Genomic DNA, 13,618 nt, shown 5'->3' with positions numbered 1-13,618 from the left:
ATGAAATTGGTGATGGGGGATGGTTGATGATGACGACGGCGATGAATCCCCCTCTCTGGAGCCCCGAACGGACTCCAGATCAGCCCTCCAGAGAGAGATTAGGGCTTGGCGGCGGCTCCGTATAATAAAATGCGATGAATCTTTCTCTCTGATTTTTTTCTCCGTGAACGTGGATATATGGAGTTGGAGTTGAGGTTGGTGGAGGTCCAGGGGGGCCACAAGGCAGGGGGTCGCGCCCTAGGGGGGGCTCCCCCCACCCTCGTGGACAGGGTGTGGGCCCCTGGTGTTGATTCTTTCGCCAGTATTTTTTATTAATTCTGAAAAGTTGCTCCGTGGATTTTCATGTCATCCCGAGAACTTTTATTTATGCACAAAGGTAACACCATGGCAGTTCTGCTGAAAACAGCGTCAGTCCGGGTTAGTTCCATTCAAATCATGCAAGTTAGAGTCCAAAACAAGGGCAAAAGTGTTTGGAAAAGTAGATACGACGGAGACATATCACCTACCACCACTTTTACACACTCATTATACTAACTTTCTTGCTTCTTTATCTAAACATCCCCTAGTTTATATTTACGTGCTCTTTATATTCTTGCAAACCTATCCAACAACACCTACAAAGTCCTTCTAGTTTCATACTTGTTCTAGGTAAAGCGAACGCTAAGCGTGCGTAGAGTTGTATCGGTGATCGATAGAACTTGAGGGAATATTTGTTCTACCTTTAGCTCCTCGTTGGGTTCGACACTCTTACTTATCGAAAGAGGCTACAATTGATCCCCTATACTTGTGGGTTATCAAGACCTTTTTCTGGCACCGTTGCCGGGGAGTTATAGAATGGGGTGAATATTCTCGTGTGTGCTTGTTTGCTTTATCACTAAGTAGATTTTATTTGTTGTTCTAAGTTGTTCTTTATCTTTAGTTATGGATATGGAACACGAAATACCAAAAAAATTAGGTGTACTTGCTACTCATGGAGATGGGGAACCTCCTAAAACCCTTGATGCTGGTTATGTGAAAAATATTATGTACTACTTTAATAATCCTGAGAAAACCCCATTCAATTATGTAATGGGAGACACGTTGGATCAACATGAATACTTTAGGGATTATTGCTTGACTCAAAAAGGGAAACTATTATGGGATCAAATTCATATGTTGCATTGGTATGCTCGGGAACTATGCTTGAGATATGATTATACTGGTTGCTCTAGGATGAAGGCTCCACACCTTCCCTTCTCATGAAAATTTAATGATGATAAAACCTTGGCTTCTTATGCTAATGGTATATATGATTACTATGATGTGGAACAAATAGAAGAATTCATTGCTTTTATGGGTGCTTATGAAATTGAATCTTTGTTTAAAGAGTGTGAAAATCTTGATGATGCTGTTTACAGACCTGAAAATTTTGCTATACTTAAATATTGCTATGAGAATTATGAATTAAATTCCGATATTGATGATTTTATTGAGAGAGTCTCCGCTGTCTAAGAAGAGACTAATATTTTGCAGGAGTCTATGGAAGAAGGAATTGATGAAACTGTGAGCTCATTGGATGAAAAAGATGACGAGGAGAGCGAAGAACAAAAGGAGGAAGAGCGGATTGATCACCCCAACTTCTAATGAGAGTAACTCTTCAAGTCATACATTGTTTAATTTCCTTTCGTGCTTACCGAAGGATGATTGTTATGATCCCGTTGATTCTCGTGAAATATCCCTTTTTGATGAACTTGATGCTTGCTATGCTTGTGGCGAAGATGCCAATATGAATTATGCTTATGGAGATGAACTTGCTATAGTTCCTTATGTTAAACATGGAATTGTTGCTATTTCACCCACAAATGATAGTCCTTTTATCTTTTTGAATTCTCCCTACTACATTATATCAGAGAAGTTTGCCCTTATTAAGGATTATATTGATGGGTTGCGTTTTACTACTACACATGATGATTTTTATAGATATAATATGCATGTGCTTTCTGCTCCTACTTGCAATTATTATGAGATAGGAACTATATCTCCACCTCTCTATGTTTCCCACACGATAAAATTGCAAGAAACTATTTATACTATGCATTGGCCTTTACTATGTGTGCATAAATTGTTCTTTTATGACATGACGATGCATAGGAAGAGAGTTAGACTTCGTCATTGCTTGATATATGTTACTTTGTTCTCACTACTAAATTACAAATCATTGTTAATTAAAATTGGCTTTGATATACCTTGGGATCTGGGTGAATTCATTACTTGAGCACTATATGCCAAGCTTAATGGCTTTAAAGAAAGCGCTGCCAGGGAGACAACCCGAAGTTTTAGAGAGTCATTTATTTCTGTTGTGTGCTTTCATAAAGTTTAAAAACAAAAAAATAAAGAGGGGACCCCAAAACTTTTTCAAAAAGAAAAGTGAAAGTGAGAAAGACGAGCATTGTTAAAGTGGGAGCTAGCCTTGAACTTTGTTCATGCTCACAGAAACTTTGTGAATCTTGATTACAGAAACTTTTCAACAAAAATAATTATCCCCTTGTACAATTCCATTATATAATAAAAATAATGTGCCAAGGTTTGCCTTTAGGATGTTTACAATGCTTGTTGGTTTGTGAGGTGCAGGACAGGAACTTTGGCTATAGTGCGCGATTTTATTTTTTTACTGGAACGTCAAAAGGTTCTGAAACTTTTTGCACTGTCTTTCTATATAATTGTTTTTGCTAATTTTGGCAGAATTTGTGGGTACCAGAAGTATGGTGAATGTTCATATTACTACAGACTGTCCTGTTTAAGACAGATTCTGTTTTTGATGCATAGTTTGCTTGTTTTGATGAAACTATCGATTTCTATCAGTGGATTAAGCCATGAAAAAGTTATATTACAGTACCTAAAGTGCAAAAACAAAATATGAATTGGTTTACAACAGTACCTAGAGTAGTGATTTGCTTTATTATACTAACGGATCTTACCGAGTTTTCTATTGAAGTTTTGTGTGGATGAAGTGTTCGAAGATCGAGGAGGTCTCGATATGAGGAAAAGGAGGAGATGCAAGAGCTCAAGCTTGGGGATTCCCAAGGCACCCCAAGTAAATATTCAAGGAGACTCGAGCGTCTAAGCTTGGGGATGCCCCAGAAGGCATCCCTCTTTCTTCAACAAGTATAGATACGTTTTCAGATTCGTTTCATTCATATGATATGTGCAAATCTTGGAGCGTCTTTTGCATTTAGTTTTCATTTTTATTTTATGAACCATGCTGGTATGAGATAGTCCTTGGTTGATTTAAAGAATGCTCATTGCACTTCACTTATATCTTTTGAGTATGGCTTTATAGAATGCTTCATGTGCTTCACTTATATCATTTGAAGTTTGGATTGCCTTTTTGTCTTCACATAGAAAACCGCCATTTGTAGAATGCTCTTTTGCTTCACTTATATTTGTTAGAGCATGGGCATATCTTTTGTAGAAAGAACTAAACTCTCTTGCTTCACTTATATCTATTTAGAGAGATGATAGGAATTGGTCATTCACATGGTTAGTCATAAAATCCTACATAAAACTTGTAGATCACTGAGTATGATATGTTTGATTCCTTGCAATAGTTTTGCGATATAAAGGTGGTGATATTAAGGTCATGCTAGTGGAGTAATTGTGAAATTGAGAAATACTTGTGTTGAGGTTTGCAAGTCCCGTAGCATGCACATATGGTAACCGCTATGTGACAAATTTGAGTGTTCTTTGATTGCCTTATTTATGAGTGGAGGTCGGGATCGCGCGATGGTTAACTCCTACCAACCCTTCCCCTAGGAGCATGCGTAGTAGTACTTTGCTTCGAGGGCTAATAAACTTTTGCAATAAGTATATGAGTTCTTTATGACTAATGTGAGTCCATGGATTATACGCACTCTTACCCTTCCGCAATTTGCCAGCCTCTTTGGTACCGTGCATTGCCCTTTCTCACCTCGAGAGTTGGTGCAAAATTTGTCGGTGCATCCAAACCCCGTGATACGATACGCTCTATCACACATAAGCCTCCTTATATCTTCCTCAAAACAGCCACCATACCTACCTATTATGGCATTTCCATAGCCATTCTGAGATATATTGTCATGCAACTTCCATCATCATCATATACATGACTTGAGCATTCATTGTCATATTGCTTTGCATGATCGTAAGATAGCTTGCATGATGTTTTCATGGCTTGTCCATTTTTTGATGTCATTGCTACGCTAGATCATTGCACATCCCGGTACACCGCCAGAGGCATTCATATAGAGTCATATTTTTGTTCTAGTATCGAGTTGTAATATTGAGTTGTAAGTAAATAGAAGTGTGATGATCATCATTATTAGAGCATTGCCCCAGTGAGGAAAGGATGATGGAGACTATGATCCCCCCACAAGTCGGGATGAGACTCCGGACTTTATAAAAAATAAAAGAGGATAAGCCCAAATAAAAAAAGGAGGCCAAAGAAGCCCACCAAAAAATAAAAAAAATGAGAGAAAAAGAGAGAAGGGGCAATGTTACTATCCTTTTACCACACTTGTGCTTCAGAGTAGCACCATGTTCTTCATGGAGAGAGTCTCCTATGCTGTCACTTTCATGTACTAGTGGGAATTTTTCATTATAGAACTTGGCTTGTATATTCTGATGATGGGCTTCCACAAATGCCCGAGGTCTTCATGAGCAATCAAGTTGGATGCACACCCACTTAGTTTCCAGTTTGAGATTTCATACACTTATAGCTCTTAGTGCATCCGTTGCATGGCAATCCCTACTCCTCACATTGACATCAATTGATGGGCATCTCCATAGCCCATTGATTAGCCGTGTCGATGTAAGACTTTCTCCCTTTTTGTCTTATCCACACAATCTCCATCATCATACTCTACTCCACCTATAGTGCTATGTTCATGGCTTACGCTCATGTATTGTGTAAGGGTTAAAAAGGCTGAAGCGCATTAAAAAGTATGAACCAATTGCTTAGCTGAAACCGGGGTTGTGCATGATGGGAGCATTTTGTGTGACGAAAATGAAGCATGGCCAAACTATATGATTTTGTAGGGATAAGCTTTCTTTGGCTATGTTATTTTGATAAGACATAATTGCTTTATTAGTATGCTTGAAGTATTATTGTCTTAATGTCAAATGATAGTCTATTGCTTTGAATCACTCGTGTCTTAATATTCATGCCATGATTAGATATATGATCAAGATTATGCTAGGTAGCATTCCACATCAAAAATTATCTTTTTTATCATTTACCTACTCGAGGACGAGCAGGAATTAAGCTTGGGGTTGGTGATACGTCTCCGTCGTATCTATAATTTTTTATTGTTCCATGTCAATATTATACAACTTTCACATATTTTTGGCAAATTTTTATACTATTTTTGGGACTAACATATTGATCCACTGCCCACTGCCAGTTCCTGTTTGTTGCATGTTTTTTGTTTCGCAGAAAACCCATATCAAACGGCGTCCAAACGGGATAAAAACTGACTGAGATTTTTTTTGGAATATTTATGATTTTTGGGAAGAAGAATCAACGCGAGACGATGCCCAAGGGGGGCACGAGGCAGGGGGAGCGCCCCAGGGGGTCAGGCGCGCCCTGGGACCTCGTGGCCACCCCTTAAGGCGGTTGGTGCCCTTCTTTCGCCGCAAGAAAGCTAATATCCGGATAGAGATTGTGTCCAAAATTCAGCCCAATCGGAGTTACGGATCTCCGGGAATATAAGAAGCGGTGAAAGGCGAGAATCTAAAACGCAGAAACAGAGAGAGACAGAGAGACAGATCCAATCTCGGAGGGGCTCTCGCCCCTCCCACGCCATGGAGACCATGGACCAGAGGGGAAACCCTTCTCCCATCTAGGGAGAAGGTCAAGGAAGAAGAAGAAAAAGAAGGGGGGCTCTCTCCCCCTCTCTCCCGGTGGCGCCGGGACACCGCCGGGGCCATCATCATCACCGTGATCTACACCAACACCTCTGTCATCTTCACCAACATCTCTATCACCTTTCCCCATCTATCTACAACGGTCCACTCTCCCGCAACCCGCTGTACCCTCTACTTGAACATGGTGCTTTACACTTCATATTATTATCCAATGATGTGTTGCCATCCTATGATGTCTGGGTAGATTTTGGTTGTCCTATCGGTAATTGATGAATTGCTATGATTGGTTTAATTTTCTTGTGGTTATGTTGCTGTCCTTTGGTGCCCATCATATGAGCGCGCACGTGGATCACACCATAGGATTAGTTGTATGTTGATAGGACTATGTATCGGAGGGCAAGAGTGACAGAAGCTTCAATCTAGCATAGAAATTGATGCATACGGGATTGAAGGGGGACCAATATATCTTAATGCTATGGTTGGGTTTTACCTTAATAAACATTAGTAGTTGCGGATGCTTGCTAATAGTTCCAATCATAAATGCATAGAATTACAAGTCAGGGATGACATGCTAGCAGTGGCCTCTCCCACATAAAACTTGTTATCGGTCTAGTAAAGTAGTCAATTGCTTAGGGACAATTTCACAACTCCTACCACCACTTTTACACACTCGCTATACTAACTTTCTTGCTTCTTTATCTAAACAACCCCTAGTTTACATTTACGTGCTCTTTATATTCTTGCAAACCTATCAAATAACACCTACAAAGTCTTTCTAGTTTCATACTTGGTCTAGGTAAAGCGAACGCTAAGCGTGCGTAGAGTTGTATCGGTAGTCGATAGAACTTGAGGGAATATTTGTTCTACCTTTAGCTCCTCGTTGGGTTCGACACTCTTTACTTATCGAAAGAGGCTACAATTGATCCCCTATACTTGTGGGTTATCAGCAGGCCCAGGAGCGGGCGTCATCCTGGATCATAGCCAGGAGGGAGCGGTGGAGGGGGTGATCTTGTCGAAGATGATCGCATTGCGGTGACGCCAGATAGACTAGACCATCAAGGCAGCAATGGTGGAGAGCCCTCGTCGTTTATCCAGAGTCGCCATAGTAAGGGCTGAGCTAAGCCAGTCTAGGAAGCCAATCTTGGGGCAGCACCAGGAGAGGATGCCATGCCAAACCATGCGTGAGAAAACGCACTCCACCAGGAGATTATGCAGGGTCTCGGCATGTTGAGAGCACAGCACACAGGCCGGCTCATGCGGTAGGCCACGCCGCAGCAGCCGGTCGGCCGTCGAGCACCTATTGATGGAGGCAAGGTAGATGAAGAACTTGACTGAGAGGGGGGCACTTGACTTCCACACGAGACGCCAGTGCGCGGACGTTGTAGATTGGTTAATAGGGCATTATAGCAGGAAGAAGCGGAGTAAACGCCGTTTTCAGTCCACTTCCATAGAATGGTGTCGGGCTCCTGGGATAACGCGATAGTCTGCAGCCGACACCAGAGCTCGAAGTACTCCAGCGCGGCCGCTGGGCCAAGGTGGCCGTGGATGTCGCTAATCCACGCCCGATCCAGAAGGGCAGCATCGACAGTACGTGATCGGCGGCGCCGGCTTGGGACAAGAGCGGTGAGGCTCGGGGCGAAGTCGCTGATAGAGCAGCCCTGGAGCCATTTGTCAGTCCGGAAGCGATAAGATGTGCCATTGCCAATGGACCAAGTCGTCGAGGCGCGGAAGAACCGGAGAGCCTCAGGATAAAGAAACATTACCAAAACGAAATGAGTGGATATGGACATATTGTTTCTGTAGATGTAACTAATAATGATGGATGAAACATCTGAACAGAGAAGTTTTAATGGATGAAGAAAACAAATAATCATTGGTCTGTAATATGTAAAGGAGCAGATAAAAATCCAGGAACTAAGCTTTAGTAACAGCCGATTGGTTGTTGCTGTAGAAAGAAGATAGCTACGACATCACTCAGGTTTGAGTAGTGCATGATGTGCAGGTAGGATAGTCCGATAGTGGAAAATCAGTGGTGATCTTTCCACATTGTTACTCAAGAGCATGGCAAACGGGTGACGAACGCCAATCCATGAACACCTAAATGCAATCAAACAACATCACAAAAGTAGTGTTATATCTGACGACAGATGTTTAACCATGGCAAGTTGAACGTTTTTATAGCAATTTATGTTGATTTGGGAATGACAAATTTGGTTTGCAAACGCGGCAATTTTCTGGCATAAAATAAATTGAAGCAGATTTGCCGTGCTTGCCAACTACTCCCTCCGTTCCCAAATATATCTCTTTTTAGAGATTCCAACAAGTGACTACATACGGAGCAAAATGAGTTAATCTACATTCTAAAGTATGTCTACATACATCTGTATGTTGTAGTACATTTGAAATGTCTAAAAAGACTTACATTTAGGAACGGAGGGAGTAAAATTGTTATCCTCTGCAAATATAAATGCCATAAAAAATTTATTTGATTAGTCGTGGTTATAAATCTGACATCAGATTTAAAGTTGAGTCCTATATAAAAAGCAAAACAAAATGCCTTCAGAATTCTTCGCAAAAAAAAATGCCTTCAGAATATGCAGAATCGTATGGTGGAGTAGTATATAAACACAAGCCCATACAGACCGCGCGAATGTCGTGCATCTACAAATCGGGAGTCACTCGCACGGAAGCACACGGGTTGCACCACACGACTCCACTCCACACGAGTACAACTACATGACGCGCGATATTCGCAAAAAAAAACTACATGACGCGCGTATTATACGGCACGCGTACGCTCGTACGAACCGCGCTGCGCTCACAGCCTGGCCTCGTTGTGGCACTCCTGCCGCCGGACCTTGACGTCGGGGACGCCGATGGCGATGCGGCACGCCGACCTCCCCTGGGCGTTCCGCTTCACGAACCCGAGGAACGTCACCCGGCCCTTCACGTCCGTCCTCGCCTCGAACTCCATCTCCCCGGCGAGCACGTCGCCGAGCAGCCCCCCGATCCCGGCCGCCTCAACCACCTTGTCGGCCTGCACCGTCATGCCCAGCCGCATGGTCGTTGTGCCGCGGCTCGGCACGGTGCCGGCAGGGACGACGGCGCTGCCCACGGGGGCGCCCCGGTAGAGGAGCGTCGTGGCGGCCTCGCTGTACCGGAACGAGGCCGGGTTCGGGTTGCGCACGCGCACCACGAGGAGGAAGGTGACATTGAGCTGGACGGAGACGGTGGGGAACGTCACGCGCGGGGCGGCGCCGGTGCGGTGGCGTTCGCGGACAGGAGCTCCGTAGTCGGGTCCCGCGGGCGGAGGACCGCCAGCAGGACGATGGCGGCCACGGCAGCCAGGAGGAGCAGGATGAGCACGGCGAAGCTGGCACAGATGATGACGCGCCGGCGGCGGCTCTGGCGGGCTGCCGGCGCCATCTCGCCCGACCCCGACATGCCTCTCAGGCTCTAATGCTCGCGGTTGGCGTGAGTGTGGTATGGGCACAGTGAGAGGGCCGCGAAAACATACTAGTATTACACACCGAACATGTAGACGCGGCAATGTGATGCACACTCACTGACTTGTAAGAGGAGGATCCTCCCGATCTCCAAGAATCCGCTTTGGTGATTTTAACAAGCCAACCGGAGGTGTTTTATTAGTGCCAGAAAGCTGGAATCAGGGGAACCGGTGCGCCGTCGTCCCTGTCGTAGGGTTCATTCACTCAACGTCACTCAACCAAAGGCCTATAGCACACGATGATAGTAATAGGAATTCACGACACCGTGACTCATGCTCGTGTGCGAATGCTCTCTTACAAAACCATCACTCTCTACTACAGTTTCGGAAACTTAATCTGGTCATGCTCTAATTGAAAAAGGTCTGATTTTAGTCCATGCACCATCATCTATCGGCCAAATATCTCTGGTTTCTAAACTCTAAACCACGGTGTAAACTTGACCATTAACTTTTGAAACCATTTGGATTTGGTCTATCAGAGACACTATTTGACCAATGACATGGTGATGGCTTCGCACACGTGGCAACTTGTTGGTGCACAAATATAAAATAAAATAAGACAAATATAGTACTTTTTAATAAATTTGAAAAACCTATCAGAAATCATGACACACCCTCTAAATAAGAAAAATTACAAATTTGATGCTTTCTAATAAATTATTACTTGCAAATCTAGGAACCATGCAAGTGAAATAGGTTCAGAAATTTTAACAAAAGGGGGAGCATGTGTATTTTTTTAACGAATATTAGAGAAAACACACACATAATGTGCTAAAAATATGCACGTTTTCCATGATATTCCTAGAATTATTTTCCCCAGACGTTAAAAAACTGAAGTTAGTTTTCTGGGAGCCCAGAGGGAAAGCGTCGCTGGCTGTTAGATCAACCTGCACGAATCTTGGCGCACAGGGGTTGCCACATCAAGTTTTGACTTTCTCCCTCCATGAACGGCTCAGCGCGACGCAATGACAAGCTACCTACCTTCCTTATCCTCTCTCGACAGCTCCATACTGCCATACTGGTCAACATTTTTTTTCTAAGCTTGCATTGATCTTTAAAATTTTCTTTTTCCTAAAACATTGTCATGCGCTTACATGCCAAACTCCAAGCATTTGCCATGTCTACGTGTACTATGTTTTTTCTCTATATTGCCACCATGTTTACTAACCCAAAATTAAAAGTTTTGTCTCTCTACTATTTACATGGGCATTTTTATCATGCATGATTTTTTTGTATTGTACTAGATGCCCGCAAATTACTTTTGCATATATGATGGAAAATATTTACACACTCCATGTCAATTGTTAATTTTCTATTTTTGTACACATAGTACTTTTGGACATTTTTTTCACTTTTTAAATTTTTTGTGCAAAGGAATTGTGTTGGCCCGGGAGGCCTAGAAAGGGGCTCGCCTACGTCGGGGTTCGCACTGTCGGGCAAACGCATCGAACGAATGATTTTTTCCCTCTCGTTAGGGTTTTGGGTCCTCCCGGAGGCGATCTGCGCCGCCGTCGAGATTTCTTCCCCTACCTCCGCTGTATCCTCTCCTTCTTCGCTCTGACGTTGCTGGGGAGTGCGGAGGGTCTAGGGTTCCATAAACAAGGTCCGATCGGTGATAGTCGGGCTAGGGATCGAGATGTCGTCAGTCGGGGCTCCGGGAAAGGCGGCTGCGGATCAGAGGGTCGATGAGGAGATGGAGAGGATGATGAAGGAGCTTGGATTGCGGGAGGAAGATCTGGACGATGTCGTTTTTGACGAGAAAGAGGCGCCGCCAGACGCTGTTCGTTGGGTCGCTGTGGCCAGGGTTCACTCAAGCAAGACATATAGTCAATATTGGTTCTTCAAGAATATGAGGGCTGCGTGGGATCTAGCGCAAGAGGTGAAGTTTAAACCTTTGGATGATAATCTATACACGATCCAATTCTCTTGTTTAGGAGATTGGGAGCGAGTCACTCTGGAGGGTCCTTGGCACTTTCGTGGGGATGCTGTAATTATCAAACCGTATGATGGACTTGCAAAACCATCAACTATTCCGCTGGATACCATCGAGATCTGGGTGCAGATACATGATGTGCCAGACTTGTACGCGCACCTAGTGCCGTCCCTGGCATCAAAAATTGGAGAGGTGCTATATGCAGAACCAAATTCACAGGATTTTGTTGGTAATTTCCACCGGGTTTGGGTGAGGATTGATGTCATGAAGCCCCTCAAAAACGCTGTCTCAATGATCCGTGATGGTAAACGTCAGATCTATCATGTGAAGTATGAAAAGTTACCCGATTGGTGTGCCGTGTGTGGAATGCTTGGGCATCTGTTCAAAGAACATGGAAACGGAATCCACCCTCCTTCGGCACTGGTTTTTAAGGAGCTTAGAGCAACTTGGACCATGAGATCTGGTCGTGGCCCTGGGAATGGCAGTGGACGTAGAGGAGGACACAGAGGAGGCCGCAACGGGGGCAGTGGCAGGGGTGAGAGAGGCAGACCTGAAGAGACAGAGGCGTATGGTGCGGACAATGCAACTGATGATCTAGAGATGCAAGAAGCAGATTATACCAGGAAAAGGGCCCCAAACTTGATCCCGCAGGTGGCTCCTCACGCGACTCCTAGCAAGGGTCAGGTCCTATAGCTTGCCCTCCCGTTGTCGGGGGCACCACCAAGTCCTAGCGGCTCACAGGACATGAAGAGGGCGAAGACACTCAATGAATCGGAAAAGACCAACGTGGCTAGAACAAACGTGCAGGTTAAAGGTGATATGAAGATGGCGGGCCCGAGCGACGGGCGCCGCCGAGGTCAATGAGTACCTTTGTATGGAACTGCCGCGGCGCGGGCAAAGCCGCGGCGGTTCGTGAGCTTCGTGATTTCGCGAGGCAATTTGCCCCTACCTTGTTGTGCATAGTTGAAACAGAAATAGATGGTAATAGGGTAGAAGCTTTATCTTGTATGTTGGGTTATGATAATGCATATGCTGTCAGTTGTCAGGGCCGAAGTGGTGGTATTGGTCTGTTTTGGAATAAGGTTGAGATTTTTGGTTACTCTGTTTATCACTTGGATGTTTTGGTTGAGGAACAGAACCAGGACAGGTGGAGGCTGACATGTGTATATGGGGAAGCACAAACAAATTTGAGACACCAAACCTGGACAGTTTTGAAGAATATCAGTACTTTGAGCTCCTTGTCGTGGTTGTGCGTGGGTGATTTCAACGAAGTTTTACGTCCGGAAGAGCATGAAGGGGTTGGGCAGCGGAGTAATGCTCAAATACAAGCATTCCGAGATACTATAGATACTTGCATGTTGCAAGATTTGGGCTACTCGGGGCACTTTTGGACTTTTGAGAAAAAAAGTCGCTGGAGGAAGCTACACAAGATGTAGGTTGGACAGAGCTTTAGCTAATGCGGGATGGATGAAAAAGTTTTCTATGGCCGCGGTTTCACATCTCACATGCGCCACGTTGGATCACGTACCGATTTTGGTGGAGTTCGGAGATACAGATCGGTGGCAAGCACAGAAATCTTTTAAGTACGAGTTGATGTGGGAATCACATGATGGTTTTAAGGAAGTGGTTTCAGCAGATTGGGAAGCTAGCCCTCCATGTCTGTCGGTGGAGGATTTGAAACAGAAACTGCAAACCATCTCACAGGGCCTAGTTAAATGGAGCAGAGACACTTTCGGCAGCGTGCGGAAGGAAATAAAGAGGCTTAAGAAGGAGTTGGAAGAACTGCGGGCTGACCCAGCAAGGATAGCTCCCTCATATAATGAGTTGAAAATAAACCAAAATCTGATCGAGATGTATCATCGTGAGGAAGTTATGTGGAGGCAAAGATCCAGGATAGAATGGCTCAATGCCGGCGATCGCAACACGAAGTTTTTTCATCTACGAGCTAGTATCCGAAGGAAGAAAAACATGATAAAAGCCCTCCAAAATTCCCTCGGGGTAGTGGTTGATGATCCGGCAGAGCTACGGGCGTTGGCCAATGATTTCTATCACAATTTGTACACTTTAGAGGGAGTACAAAACATGGACGCAGTACTTGATCATGTTCCAAGGAAGGTGTCAGCAGAGATGAATGCCTCACTGTGTGCCCCTTATACGAATGAGGAGGTTAAGATTGCCCTCTTTCAGATGTTTCCAACAAAAGCCCCGGGTCCCGATGGTTTCCCGGCTCATTTTTACCAAAGACACTGGGATGTGTGTGGAGAGGAGGTAACAAAAATTATCTTGAGGATAGTCCGAGG

General features: G+C 44.3%; 1 protein-coding gene across 1 annotated transcript; it reads right to left on the bottom strand.

The window, feature by feature from the left end:
• Nucleotides 1–8,489: 8,489 nt before the first annotated feature.
• On the bottom strand, nucleotides 8,490–10,394 carry LOC119350601. The gene is made up of 2 exons (XM_037618350.1): nucleotides 10,367–10,394; nucleotides 8,490–9,396 (listed from the first exon to the last, which is right to left on the bottom strand). Exons 1-2 carry the CDS (start codon nucleotides 10,392–10,394, stop codon nucleotides 8,699–8,701), a joined length of 726 nt encoding a protein of 241 aa, XP_037474247.1. The 3' UTR covers nucleotides 8,490–8,698.
• Between the last annotated feature and the right edge of the window lie 3,224 nt (nucleotides 10,395–13,618).

Source organism: Triticum dicoccoides, chromosome 1B (genome assembly GCF_002162155.2).
Source record: "Triticum dicoccoides isolate Atlit2015 ecotype Zavitan chromosome 1B, WEW_v2.0, whole genome shotgun sequence".
Taxonomy (NCBI): Eukaryota; Viridiplantae; Streptophyta; class Magnoliopsida; order Poales; family Poaceae; genus Triticum; species Triticum dicoccoides.
Note: the sequence above shows the minus strand (reverse complement) of the source record. Positions and strands in the feature narration are given on the sequence as shown.